Genomic DNA, 15,209 nt, shown 5'->3' on the forward strand with positions numbered 1-15,209 from the left:
GATGGTGGCCTAGGAGGACTGGAAGGTGAAACTGCCACATGCATTTTTTGGTGAAGATAAGTGTATTTCTTATACCCATGTGTACAAACACGTAGAGCATGTTACCCTTAGGGTGGGGACTGCAGAGTGGCTTTGTGCAAATGTAGTGAAAAAGAATGGAATATGCACTCTTTGTTTTAGTTTGTGTCTCTGTAGAAAATCTGTTTCTTTGATTAATAAAAATTCTTGCATCTAATTAATTTTTTTAGGGATATTTGGCTATAGGATCAAGCAGGCTAAATGGAAAATAATAGGTGTTCTGTTTATGTGCCATCAGTGCAGCTGTAACTATATGGTATGTTATATCTTTGAGGAAACTTACCAGGAAATCTGAGCATTTTAGGGCAAATCCATGAGGCTTGTTGGTGATCCTGAGAACACTGAGGGTGCTGAACTGGTCAGAATGAGGGAGTGACCGTCACCTTTCCAGAAGAGTAATGTGGAAGGTGACTCTGGGGAATGTCTCGTCCCACACATCTGAACTGAAGTACAGAGCAGGGTGTGTTCTGACACCTCAAGAACAATATGCAGTCCAGGTTTTCTCTCCTCTTGTCAGTTTTGCTTACTACTTAGTCTCTTTCAGTACTTTGATTAGGAAGGATGTACGTACACAAATTCATAGGACAGGAACGGAGTATAAAACCCGGTGGCAAATCTGTTTCAATGCACATGCTGCATCTGGGTGTCTAAACTGGAGCTTCCTCTCACCTCTTCGAGGCAAAGTGTTTCCTCCAGCTAGTTCCTCCTGCTGGGCTCCAGTATGAGACTGGGCTTCACGTGTTGTGTCCCGACCCCTACAGACATCAGCAATGGCTGGTGCACAAATGATTCACATAAAGGGAGATACAGTGCCAGAGTGTTGATTACCTTTGAAGCGACAGTTTCTCACAAGTCTATAAAGTCTCCAGTTATTATTATGAAAACTACAGCATTTCCTGTTAGTCAACACTTACCAGGTCAGCAGTTATCAGTGGTTACTGGGCTTTGGTATCTGAAAAGGAAAGCTGCGTTTGTTAGTGACAAAACGTTGTCTTGCAGTATGTTAGACAATGCAAGTTATAAAATGGTGTTAACTTTAAAATGAAAATGACTTTATTCACAAATAAAGATGCAACAGAATAGCATTAACTCTTAGTGAACAATTTAAAACAGCATTTCATGATCCATATTTTAGTTTTCATTAACTATAGATTGTAACTTATATTTTACTATAGGCATTTCAGATATATTCTTTATGAAATACAGAAAAATTCTGCACTTAAGTAGAAGTACTAGAATCTACCAGTAGAACAAAAAATGAAATAATAATATAAAAGTTAGACTTAGATGTTTCAATGTTTTACTCCTTATTTAGTCCAAACAGCGACTGGAAAATTTCATGGAGCTGTTCACTGAAATAAATGTTGCTTTTGGCTAAATGGCTTTGAATGTGATTTTTATTTATTTATTTTTAGTATTTCATTTTATAATCTTTTTCTTTTAACTCATGTGAAATAGCAAACAGGGTGAAGGTGAACAACAGCAAACAACTAGCAATATAGTCTCACTTTGCTGTTTACCTGGGAAGAAACAAGTGAATGTGTCAAGGTGAAAAATGAAGATGTGGGGTAACGCATTAATTCTGTTCCATCAGTTGTCTCCTGCTACTTGGCAGTAGTTCTGATTTACTCACTGGGGACTATCAAACTCAGCAACTTAAGTTCCTAATGAAAACTTGGCCGAGCACCTCAGCCGTGTTAAGTTTTCTAGCTCTGGTAGCATCCGCTCTACTGTAACTTCTACATCAGTCCACATCTATCCCAAAGCCATATTTTCTGAAAGGGTCTGAATTATTTCTACTATAGATTTCTAATCAGTGGATGTCAGGAGCCGTCCTGCAGATGCTGCTTCCTTCCTTCTTTGCCTTATCCCCCTAAAAAAACCTGTTTGAAGGAGATAACCTTGAGCTCTCTAGTAAAGTTGTGTAAACAGATGTGGTGGGCTTGGCTGTAGCACTGACTTAGTAAAACTTCATCGGGAACTTCAATGGTATGAAGACAGAATGATTTTTATTTATTTCCACCCTCACTCAGGCTATTAAATTGAACTAATGTTGAAGATTGTTTGTTCCTTCACCACATACGGAAAGCCATCCTCATCCATCTTGTTCTAGCTTAGGTTCAGACAAAGAAACGAACAATCGCACAGATATTGCCGGAGTGTGGTTCGCAGTGTTCCAGGTGCCACTGAGGTGATGCCGAATGCTGTACTTGCTTTCTGTGCTTTGTCTGACAGCAAGAAGATGGAATGTCGTTGTATCCGATTATTTTATCATTTCACCTGTTTTTTTCCCCTCTTGTTTTTGTATTAGTACTGCTGTAGGAGTATCTCATGTTGTGGCAGATGCTGAAGTGCTATAGAATCACTGCTCTTTATCTGCTTTTGTATGAGATAATATTTTTTTACTGCTGAATTATGTTCAGTAATGAATTGTAACTGTGAATTACTCAGTTTGTGGCAGAAATATTTGTAAAATATAAGACATGGTTTTAAACATGCACTTTAAAAGTATAGAGAGGTTAAGTTGAACAGAGAGGGCTTATGTCTTGACTCTTGTTGGAGTAATCTTAGTAACTTTCTGTTTAATGCTGCAGTATGAATAGGGAAGCATTAATATTAAAATAAAGATGTAATAGACTTGCACAGTATCTTTTTTATGTATGATTTGGGTTTTTTGTTTTTGAGCAGTGATTTTAATTATTCTGTGAAGTAATAAGGAAAAACGTGAGCCTGAAACTTTCTCTGTGAATTAGTTGATGAGGCGTATATGAAAATAATCTTCTTGAGATATGTAGTAATGAGTTGTCTCAATGGCTACTGAACTTAATGTATGCTAAATATTAGAGTACTCTGAGTGTGTGTTCAAGTAAGTGTTAATGCTTTCCTTCTCAAAGTGCAGCCTCACAGCAGCTCTCAGTCATGGTATTTCCAAAGGTGTAACAGCTAATTTGAAGTCATTGCAGTCTGTCGTTGTAATGACTACTTAGAGACTCTCAAACTCAGGGCTCACCCACGTGCTCTGTGTGTGCGTGCGTGAGGTATTCCTGTGTTGGAAATCCTTGAGGGAAGAGTGGAGAAGGAAGCTGCATGAGTAGTCCAGGATATAACACCAGCCGCCTGCTTCAGGGCAGCCACTCGCCATCCTGAGTAGATCACAGTTCCATCTCACCCTGCTGTAAAAGGAAAAGTCAGCACAGTTAGCTGCTTCTGCACAGTTAGCTCAAGAGGTTAATAATTTTTCTGTTCCTCCTAAGTTAGGTTGTATTTGTAAGAGTACTGGGAGATGGAGTAGCGGGGAGCCACAGTGGAAGAACCAAAACGCAACTCAGAAAACACCATTTGGGGCTGTCACTTGCTGGCATGCAGACAGTGTCTGTGTCTGCCAGAAGAGAGGCAACGGAGCCAAGTTTTGTTTTTGCTTGTTCTTTCTAAATCTTCTGGAATAGCTGTAGGTACTCAGCTCACTTTTGAAGGAAGGAGTCTGCTGTGCTCTGTGATTGATTTCTCATGTGTGTTTTTCTTCCCACCTCTTAAGTGCACATTGAAGAGAATAACTAGCAGCACGAGATAGCTGAGGTACACCCAGCCAAAAAAAAACCCCCCTCAGAACACAGCCTGAGCCTTTCTCCTTGCTGATTGACGTGCTCTCTGCTGCCCACCCTCAACCCTTTCTTGAGCACAAATTGCTTGAGTAGGGTAGAGTGAGGTAAACATTAGTTTTATGATAAACATCAGTACTGAAGAGGAAGAATTAGTGCTATTATGATATAAGGAGGGGTTTTGAATTGGGCTGTATCAAGTTGGAAGGTTTAACTCTTTATAGGAGAAAGCCCTTTTCAAAGGATTTAACATGGCTCGCAATTCTCTGTAGTATTTACTACTTTGAGTTTTGGACATCATCAACAAACCTTCGTGTATAAGAAAAAGTGTATTTTAGATTTGCACTTTGCATTTTTTGCTACTAATTTTGTTACACTCTACTAACCATTTATCAAAATTCAGTCATATCTGTTCTCTCTCTGACTTAAGTTCCTCTGAAGTTTCAGAAACACTTCAGCTTTGGCCTTCCTACTGATATTGTCAGTAGGAATTTCTTAACATTGGTGGGTTTTTGTTTGTTTCCTTTGAGAATAAACAACAAAGTAAGTTAGTAGACTTGTGTGGCAAGTATTGTATATGTGTCTAGTCAGTGTATGGAGTTTGCATTTTAGTCCCACCCGCCGTACTGTGAAATTTTTAATCTTTAACTTTAATGGTCATTGGGGTTTTTGGGGATTTTTTTTTTCCTTCTGTTTCCATAGCTGGGCTGTTTGTAGAAAAGGGGTACAAAGCATATGTATAAAACTACAAAGAACTATTAACCAATAGATGGTAAGACACAGTGCCTTTGGATGTCCATCTGTTGAGTCTGGCAGGTGACAGGATGGGAGAGCAGTAGCCATGAGTGGAATCCAAAGCAACACAGGGGTGTAGAAGCAAATGTAACTAGAAGGATTGTTAGAACAAGGGAACGATCTTGTCGTGCATGTGTGTGTAAGAGATCCTCCTTTAAGCCCAGTCTGCGTGTGGTGTGGATTTGATAATGCCTCAGAGGTGTATATCTGTAGTCCAACTCAGCTCATAGCTTTGAAAGTCTCTGATACAGTCTCTGATATCAGACAAAACAATATCAGATGTGTACAGGTTTTCACATTTTCTTTTATTTGAAAATTTTTTGTGGCATTAAAAGAGTAACTTGTGAGAACCCTTTGTAAAGCCTGAAGTTAAAATAAATGGTTCTTTCCTCCCTCTCTCCTTTTTCTCTAGGATCTCGTCTCCGCCAGGAGGACTTTCCACCACGAATCGTTGAGCATCCTTCAGACGTGATAGTCTCTAAAGGAGAGCCAACCACTCTGAACTGTAAAGCTGAAGGGCGGCCAACTCCTACTATTGAGTGGTACAAGGATGGAGAGCGAGTGGAGACGGACAAGGATGACCCGCGCTCCCACCGCATGCTGCTGCCCAGCGGATCTCTGTTTTTCTTACGCATCGTGCACGGCCGCAGGAGTAAACCTGACGAAGGAAGTTACGTTTGCGTGGCCAGGAACTATCTCGGCGAAGCTGTGAGTCGCAATGCATCTCTGGAAGTGGCATGTGAGTAGTTATATATGATTAGCACTGTGTAAAACTTTATAGTTGCTTTTATGCTGTCATCTAGCACTTGCACTCAGTCATCAGCCTGGGAAATAACAAATGTGGGGAAGTATGGCATTTTGTCATTAGCTATAACTCTTAGTCGAGGCATTTCTGTATGCATTTATACAGTGACAGTGACCGTACAGAATGCGTGATTTATACTGAAGCAAGGTTCTAGCTAGTGTATAATCATGATTGGCACAAACATGGACAAAGGCTAATCTTCCTCTAAAGAATAATCTAATTTTTAAATTATGACTCAAGTTGGTTATACTGAAACTAATGTGGAAAAATACCTATCATTTAACATGAGGTGCACTGTCTGTTTCTCTTTATCTAGTCATCTGTTACCTCAACAGAAGCAGACGGCTTCTTGGTGACTCATGTTCTGTACTGCTGGAAACCTCAATCTATGCTGCTCTGTCATAAACTTGATACAGGCCTCATCCATTATGTGAATGGCAAGTGAAATTGTTTGCCATTTCTCATATCATCCAGAGCAGTCTTATTCTCTATCGATTCTCTTTGTCTTAACAGAGAAGTACTCGTGGCTATTTCAGAGACCACCTGGCATGCGTGATCTGCTTCCAGTAGAGTTAGCAGGGACATTCATTATATTCACATAGCAAACAAGCTCATCATACATAAAATACAATGCATTGTGTATTTTTTTTTCTTAGTTATATGGGTTGAAAAAATACTAATGTTTTTATTCAGAATATCAACTAAGGGTAGCTGTGTATCTTCAGATAAAGGTGTATTTTAGTGAATTTATGAATGCTCTTCTCTTGCCGGACTTCAGTTTTTCCCCTAGAGTTCTTCATGTGGCAGTAGTTTCACTGAAATGTGTTTGAAGTAGGGCTTTAGCACAAATTTGTATTGCTTGGTTGATAAAGAATGGATTTAAGTACACATTAGAAGGTATGTTGGTTTAAAGGCGGGGGGGAAAAAAGCACAGAAGAGAAACCTTTATTCCTGATGCAGTCTGCAGACTTTTATGGCTAACATCATGTGATCTGGAGGCTTTGGTCTTCTCAGAAGTTGCAGAAAATGCTATTTTTTAAATACTTAGATGGTGGTATAGGCCAAGTAGAACAGACTTGTTCAGCACCTTCCACTTGTCATAACCTAGATTCAGAACTGTTTCAAACAAAAAATGAAAACAGTTTTGGCACACATTCCCGGCACGAGTAAATGCATATCTGCCAATAAAGGCATCAGTTTTGGTAGGTACTTGGGAAGTGAGAAAACGACCCATTTAAGGAAGGCTGAAATCTGAGTGAGGATGACTAGAGATAAATTTACCAGCTTATTTCTCTCTTTGTACATGTGGTTTTTAAACCATCTGTTGAGAAATCCTATGAGAGGTATAAACACTTTGAAATCTTTATTACAATCCTGTTGAGATTCAGACATCTCCTGTTGAAGTTCAGAAGATTTAAGGTTTAAGTTATACCCTGAGTCATCAAAGTCACTGGTTACTTTGAAATTTAAAGGTGCTCTCTATTTCGTCAGTTTTCACTGATTGCTACTTCAGTGACTGCTGAGAGACTCTTGTTACGATATCCCCAGTCTCTGGAGTCGCTGTTTTAACCGCTGTAGCTGGTGGCAGGTCATGCATGAACTGTATGTGAGATAGTAGAAGACATGAAAAATAATAGGACTTGAAAAATAATAGAATCAACAGAGATATTTTAGAGCCGGATCATAAAACGTGAAACCTGAGATCTGAAACGATAGCCACAGTTTTTGCAATAGCAACATGCACCTGACACCAAGTTATTTTACTGTTTCCATGGCTTTGAAATGGAACTGACCGAATTCCCCAGTTAAATGCTTTAGCAGCCCAAAGCAGGCACTCCTGTTCTACTGCAACAATGCTTTGTCTCTCCTTGAGCCATACAGCAACTGTGATTGCAGAAAGGTGTGCATCAAAGGAAAAAGAAATGTAAATTATATATATATTACTTGTTTACTTAATTTTAGAGTTTTTGTGTTCAGTGGTTATAAAAGCACATGGCAGTGCTCGACATACTTATCAAAGGAGGACGATAATAAAACTCCTCAGTTTCCCTTTGTTGTGAGACACTTTTTAATAATGATTTCTGGTTCAAAATCAAGTTTTCAAGTGAGTTTCAGAGAACCGTATTTTAAGGTTCTAACTGTTTTCCTAATGTCATCGTTTCTGGACTGAAGATGATGGACAGGTCTGTAGCAGCCCGTTTGCCTGCTCGGGAGATGAGTTGTTGCTGACAACCCGTTGTCAGCAGCGAGTCCTCGTTCACCTGCTCCTAAGGGCTGCTGAGAGCTGCTGTGTGGCCCTGTCCCCAGCAGCCGGGACAGCCTCACTTGTGTGTCTGTAACCGTGTTGGAAACCGCGCTTCCCACACTGAGCCCGGCTGTTCTCATCGCCAGGAAAAGGACGGTTGCCCTTTGCTGACAAGAGGCTTCTGGATTATTATCTGACTGTAGGTGGCCTCAAATTGTGCCATTAGAGACAATCTGCTGCTCTTTACAGGTTTGAAATGCTCGAGTCTGCTGTTTTAGCGAAAGAGTCAGTAATTGTTTTACTTTGGTTATTAAATTGTCAGTTGCTAATAATGTTCACTTGCAGCTTTTGAATGGTTTGTGAATAAATATTTATTGGGTTTATGTACCTGTTAAGTGTGTTCATGTTTATGCACTGAGATGAAGAACAGTGTTAACTGTGGTGCATTCTCTTTTATTTCCTTTTCTTTTTCTTTTTCCCCTTTGTGGGCACCTGCCAGAAAAGCAGTGGGATTGAAAATCTTCTGATGTGTCCATATTTATGTGTAAAGACAGAAGAAGAACTCCGAAGTGAAATTCATCTGGGGCATACAGTGATTCAGAGCATGGTATGGCCCTTCCTGAAGGCAGTCGTTTTGCCCCTTGGTTTTTTTGGAGTGATTTTTTGCAAGTTGCTGAAGTCCCTGAGCTCTTTTTGTTTGCATAGCAGTTAATACCTCTCCCAAACATGGTGAATTTAGGTACCAGCTCATCCAAAGCATTTAAGTGGGCTGTTAAATCCATGCCTATTCAGAGCATGTGCATACAATCAAGGGCAGATATTTTTGTAATGATGCATGTCCTCAGAAAAATGTCTCTGTGCCAGTGAAAATGAAGAGCTGTGATTTGGGAAGCTACTTCATTAACATACAGAATGTGTTTTTGGAATTTTTTTGCCTTTAATTTAGAAGTCTTTATTCCAGAAGACATTTAGGAAGAAATAGGAGTTTGTATTTGAAGGCAGAGTTTAGGACTGATATGACTTATTCTATTTCATTCTTCTTTTCATGCATTAATCCATGGTGGGCTTTGTGTGCGTTACTGTTTTCAGTAGGAGCTTCCTCAGAAGGAAAAATTAACGCTAATGTTAACAGCAAAACCATTCTTCTGCTGTGTATATGTGGGAAATTCTGATGTAATGCTTGTATGCTTTATGGTTAAATCATCAAAAATAGATGTTCTAGTCCTAAAACTACTACAAAGAATTGTATTCAGAAGAGTAAAACATCTTTCTTTTTATTTTGTGCATCAGTTTCTTTTTGTTGAAGTTGAACAAGGGTTGGCATTATTAGAAATATGTTGATGCTCAAATTTTCTTGGGAGGATTTGGGGGTTGGAACTGGATGATCTTTAAGGTCCCTTTCAACCCTAACCACTCTATGATTCTGTAATTTTAGAAAGGGAAGTAGGCTTGAAGTAGTTTGATCTCTTGTGAAGCTGCATTCATACTTACAAGCTAGAGATTTTAAAATAAAAGCAGAGGTTTTCACACTGTTTGAGTTGACAGGACTGAACCCGCGTGGCAGAGCTTTCCCGTGGGAATACCAGGAGCCACGTTTGCGGCAGCGGCCGTGGGTGGGATTTGAGCTGCAAGCGCTGGGGCGCCGCGTGTAAGCGAGAGGGAGGGCACGAGGGTCCTGACGCCGGCGCTGGCTGCCTCTGAGCCAGCCCCAGTCAGCAGCAGCCCCCGGAGAGAGCAGCTGGAGCCCCAGGTGTTAAATACGTGACAGCAGCTTGATCTATCGACCACTGTAAGAGGGGCTTTGGCCTAAATGAAAATTCATGAAAAATTGATGAAGTCCCCAGATTATTTTTTACCCTTTTCCTTTTCCAGTGCTGTGCCAATGCAGCGAGGAGAGATTAAATGAGGTGTTGAACGCCTTAGTGGCAAGGAGGTTGTGGTTCAAAGGTCAGGGGTCAAGGGAGGGAAAAAAGACCAATTTTCTACCTTACTTTCCTTTGAAAGAAAACATGAAGCTTTTCAGGTTATCTGGGATTTGCTGCCATTTTAGTGTAAGAATAAAGCTCAGGAATATTCACAAATAAGATTCTTTTCTGCATGAGTTGGCAAAGGGTAGGATTGTGTGGGTTGGTGCTAATAGAAAGCAGTGGAAGACTCTGAGTCATAATTCAATTGGAGAACCAGAAATAGATTGAATTTTGTAATGGCAGTATAAATTTGGGCTTCCGTCTTCCTGAGTCTATGCTTGAACTGTCGTTTGAGAAGAGAAGAGGTCTTGCATTATTTATATATCACAGATTGCTTGAATAGCAGGCTTTGGAACACTCCAAACATCATGATCCTGGTTTTGGTAGATTCAAACGTGAATTATGTTTTTATCTGTAACAAGAGGCGTTCTAGTAGTGCACTGAGTTTAGTGTGAAGAGTCACAGGTGTATTCCAAAGCAAACATAAGCAAGATCTTAAACACAGGAGACAGTAATTTTACAAATAAAACATGTAGGTTTTAATATTCAGTGAATAAAGGCTGATAGGTATAAAATATATGCTATGCAATGAGTATTTGCTGGAGCACATGCAAAAGGCTCTAATATGTTCATAATAATGGAGGTAGTAATTTCATTTGAAATATTTGGGGTAAAGACCACCTCTAAAATAAGACAGAAAGAGAGTACAATATGTGTGACTGTAAAATAGGTGGATGATTTTTTTCATCTAGTTCCTGTTCAACATAAGTTATATATAAAAATTATTATTAATTCTGTTACTGGTAATCTCAAAGTCTGATCTGCTTTGGGGTTACTTTCATGTGTGGATGGTGCATCCTGTTCATTGACTTGTACCCCTCTCACCCTCATCTGTCTCAACCGAGTGTGAAAATCTTCCTGTCTGAGCTGGCAGTCTTTTAATCTCCTCAAGACAGAAGTAATTATTGTAGAAATTGAAATGCTGGAGACTGTGGTCCTGTGGATGAGCCATATCAGGACATTGAAAAGCCTTATGCTTCTTCTTACTCTGTGTTTCTCTAAGAAGAAATATAACAAACCATGGCCATCATCATAGCACACTTAATTAAAATAAAATTCCCCTCCTAGGAGAAAATAAATGAAATTGTATCTGCTTAGATAATTGGAGAAAAGGCAGATTACATAAGGAAACCTGGACATCTGAGAGGATGTGGTGGTAACAGCAGCCAGAGTGAACTACAATTGTTGTGACAGAGATGCTCTTCATCAGGATAAACTAAACTGTTATCTCCTGTTGTTAACACATTTCTCACAAACTGTTCAAGATTGTGCTTCAGCATTGGTGCCTTCAACGTGGACAAAAGCAGAACTTCCCATCATCATCCTCTAGGAGTTAGACGGGTGACTGCATTGATGAGAACGAATTCCTCCAGAACTGGTGTGTCTGCGCAGTGCGCTCTCTTGCACTGCATAGTCATACAGTCTCATATCATCCCCAGTGTTCCTGGGGTAGAAGTAGTTTCTCACATCCAGAAATGGTTAGAGAAGCTTTCTGTAGGATCTCTGATTTACTCCTTGAATTCTTCTGCCCAGGGTCTACCCTTTTTCCCCACTGAAAAGAGAGCTTTCAGTGTTAGATTTTCAGAAGCTATTTGCAGTGTGCTCCATCTGATTCTGCTTCTAGTAATTTCTTGCACATTTCCTCATTTGATTTTTATCAACTTCCTTCTTCACCTGGCCTTTGATTTTATTTTACTTTTAAAATCGAATCCTGCTGTTTATATATCTTTGAATGCTCTACCTGATAAAATCTTGAAAGCTAAAAAACTAGTGATGACTTTACAGAAACCTTGAAGGAGATCAGCTATTGGCCGACCTGTTAGTGTGAGCATCACCATGTACTGATTTTTGGGTTGACATTTCTCTGATTTTTTAGTTCATTGGGGAAATAAAGGAGAACAAGATAACATTGCATTTTTACAACTGTTCCCTTTGCTCAGCAGCCTATAAGCACTACTTGAATGTTAATTGAAATATTAGCTGTTGTTGGCATATGCTGCAGCCAGATATTATTCTGCGAGGTCAGATAGGCTTAAAAAAAGGGCCCATTTGAAGTGATACTTCAGACTATTCCTTTTCATTTTGCACGATTGCAGTTCTAACAAAGTTCAATACTTTGGTAATTAACAGTAATTATTAGGGTGAGATTGGTAGATGTTTTATATGCACACACATATATATATATATATATATATGTATGTATGTATATACTTTTTTTATTCTGATAATCTTTATAATTGTTTGAGGACACCAGAATCTTATCATTCTTCCTTTTTTTTTTTTTTTTCCTGTCTTTGTTCAGTTTTCTTCTTCCTGTTCCTGTTCTTACAGGACTATAACCTAATCTCGGCTTTGGTACTTCTATTTCAAATGCTCCCACAGATGTTATACTTTGAATAAGTTTCTAATATTTGGCACTTATGTGGGAAATGAAGAGGTGGCTTTGTGGTACTCCTCTTGCTTGGATATTTCAAGTGGCAGTGATGGGAATGTGTACTTATACTTCAGGAAATTGCTTCCTCCTGTGAGATGAAGCGTACACAGTCACTCTGCTGTCTCATAGATCTGTCTGCCACTGTACCAGGGATGGGAGCCCTGGATCACCGAGTCCCTTGTATTCTGCATAGCTGTATTTTGTAATTCCAGTCGGAAACATTTCAAGCTGCTCTTTGAAAAGCAGTTTGATTGCATTCCCCTTCATCCCTGAGCTCACTCTGTTCCCTGTTTTTCTTGGAAGCCTGTCTCGGAACTTAAGTCTTGCAATGGTGAGAAAATTAGTTCTAATGCTTCCAATGTAAACATAAACATTTTTTATTTGTGCTTGTTCTTGTGATCTGATTTTCCTTGAGTTTGGTGGGTTTTGCTCCTTTGCATTTATTGAGCACTCTGGTATCACTTCTCATCTGCTGTTGTGAAGTTAAAGGAGAAAAGCTCAATCCTTCTCTTGGAAAAGATTTGCTCCATCCTAGTAGTCATTCTTCACCTGCTCTAGTCTGTGTCAGTTTTCCGAGACATGGGTGGGTAGACTGTGTATTTCAAGACTTGCATGCTGTGCATTATGAAGGAGTGTTAATAACTACCTTGACTGTTCCCTTAGCTATCAGTCCTGTGATCATGTGTAAATTTTTAAAGCATTTGGTAGCTCACAGTCATTCTGTAATAATCTGATGCAGATTGTTCTCGTCCTTTGTAATTTGTAACACATGAGCTTCTACTTTGCAGTAAACTTCCCTGTGATCAGTTTGAAAGCATATGACCTTGCACTTTCTATTATTCCACTTCATCTAATGTCTCCTACACTGGTCTTCAGTGTCATCCAGTTCTTCCTGTTTAATGTGATCCTCCTGTTGGGTCCTGCAGGGCTGCTTGCCTAATCTTGCATCCCAAAGTAGAAGGTGGCCTTGGTGTTCAAAACTGACAATTTGTTAATCCATCTGCATCTTGCTGGAGGACTTTGTTTCTACTAATTGAACTTGAACCTGCCTCGTGCCCACCCCTTTATGGAAAATCATTTGATGAAACCAGTGGGAAAGAAACAAGTTTCTGTCAGACTGTGAACAGAATACCAATGCCAACCTAGCAAGGTTGAGCCACGTGAACATTGCTTGTGAGAAGGAAATACTTTCACTAAGTCTCATTCTGCTTCTGTCACAATCTCAAAACACCAATCCATACATGAGAATCTGAGGAAAAAAATATCCCCAGTTTAAGCACATAAGGTGAGTAGCAATCTTGCAAAAGAGTTTATTTTAGTTAATCTTTTGAATTATTTTTTGGATCATAACATATGCAAGAAGGTCCCCATCTGCTGTGTACGTGCACACACACAAGTATAACTTAGAAGAATGTAGATGTGGAAAAAGAACAAAGGAATTCACTGCAACCCCCTGACTTCAACTTTTGGAGTTAATTATTCAGAGCTATGTGTAGTGCACTTGGTGACTGACAGTATTATAAACCCCTGAAGTTGACAGATAATGGGACGATCACTTTGTATTTTAGCAGAGGGAGATGTTAAATGGAACGTTAGGTGTGGTTAGAATGTAAGAATTCCTGTGTTTTGTCCAGAAGAGCACCACTGAGGTAGTTACATAAAATTTCTTAGTTTTTATTTTGGAAGAAATAAATTAGTGATGATGAAAGAAATTTGTGTCCTCAGGACAGCTCTCAATGTATTTCCATGACAGATGCAAATTTTACATGCACATATAGCCTTTGGAATATGCAGATTAACAGCTGTTGGCATGAAGAGACATTTGAGTTGCAATATGGTCACACAGAGGTTTTGCGAATGATGTTTTTATTGCTCTTAGTTTTGAAAACAGGGACTGTGATCTCAGTTTCCAGGAGACTTTTCCTCTTTTACGTTGGAGACAGTGGCATAATGCCCTGCTGGGTCACACCAGTTGGCCCGTGCAGCCCAGTGGTCTGCCTTGGACAGGGACAAACAGACACCGTTCAAGAGAACACAGGAGCTTAAGCACTTTAAGTGGCTCATTCCTCTCATGGATTCTGGGGAAGTGAAGTTGTTTTTCTTGGGTGGAATCAGAAAAAGGTGCTGGTAGTGGAAAACCTGTAGCAGTTGAAAGCACCTGGTGTGGGTGGAACACTGTCACCTTAGTCACTGAGCTGTTTGTTACCTTTACTGCAAGATTGTCTTTATGAAAGAGAGGTGCACATAGTTCAGTGTTTCCTTTCTCTGCACCTCTCCTTTCTCTTGAAGTACAGAATATCTAGAATGTTTTTAAATTCATAACAAAGCTCACATGAGAGCACTGGGTATGAAGTAGAAGTTACTGAAACAAACTGGAAAGTTAAATGAACCTTTTCAAGGTGTCTCAGGATGGCTTTTTCTTCTAGCAAAGCATCTTGGTTACTAAAGAATAAATGCAAAAAAATTTAACTTGGAATTATTTTGGAAAGTATTTGCTTTTTTGTTCCATCTGCATTGTTTCTAACTCTGTCTTCTCATTTTTATGTATTTCTCTTGATTTCTAGTTGCTGATTCTACATTTGAAATATATGTCTTCCTCAAGTAGTCTAATTCTTGGGTTGATTAAATTATGTTCACTCTTTGGATTGTTGGAGGGGGAGATAAGTAGCCTGTAGTTTGGACACTCCGCTGGGAAATGTGATTTAAGCCACTCTAGGTGCTGAAGAAACATCCGTTACAGCCCCTGTTCATTCAGTTAGCATATACACAATTCTTATGCTACTGTAGAAGCAAATTAATTACCTGATTCAAACCTGTAAATTCCACTCCTAGAGATGCATGCCTACCAGTCAGTGCTGGCAGTACTGAACATCAGTCATGTTTTCTTTGGGATTCAGAGCCATCTGTTCAAGGTCATGTATCATGTTGATTGCAGAACCAGGAGCAGAAGCCAACCCTTTTGATTGGTGCTATGATATGTTAAGAATATGAGGGATGTTCTTCATTTTATTTGCCTCCCTTTACCTCCCATATAAAACAGGTGATTTTCTTCATGCTTCTGTTCAGATTGTGTTCCCGTCTGATTCTGAATGTATTGCTTCCTGTAAATTTTGGACTTTTTAATTGATATTTTCTGTATTATGTAACCTTTGATTCTGTTAATCTTATTGAAAGATGTGGAGCACTTAATATAGATAAACTTTTCAGAAAGTAGGCCATAGGGAAA

At 39.4% G+C, this 15,209-nt stretch overlaps 1 protein-coding gene across 1 annotated transcript in view; it reads left to right on the forward strand.

The window, feature by feature from the left end:
- Positions 1-4,850: 4,850 nt before the first annotated feature.
- Positions 4,851-15,209, forward strand: part of LOC104532439 (roundabout homolog 2) — a gene marked incomplete at its 3' end in the record, with an annotated part of 356,022 nt that continues 345,663 nt past the window's right edge. The window contains exon 1 of the mRNA XM_029087387.1: positions 4,851-5,211. Within this exon, the coding sequence (XP_028943220.1) occupies positions 4,851-5,211 (361 nt within the window). The remainder of the gene's footprint in view (positions 5,212-15,209) is intronic.

Source organism: Antrostomus carolinensis, unplaced genomic scaffold, assembly GCF_000700745.2.
Source record: "Antrostomus carolinensis isolate BGI_N321 unplaced genomic scaffold, ASM70074v2 scaffold1691, whole genome shotgun sequence".
NCBI classification, from domain to species: Eukaryota; Metazoa; Chordata; class Aves; order Caprimulgiformes; family Caprimulgidae; genus Antrostomus; species Antrostomus carolinensis.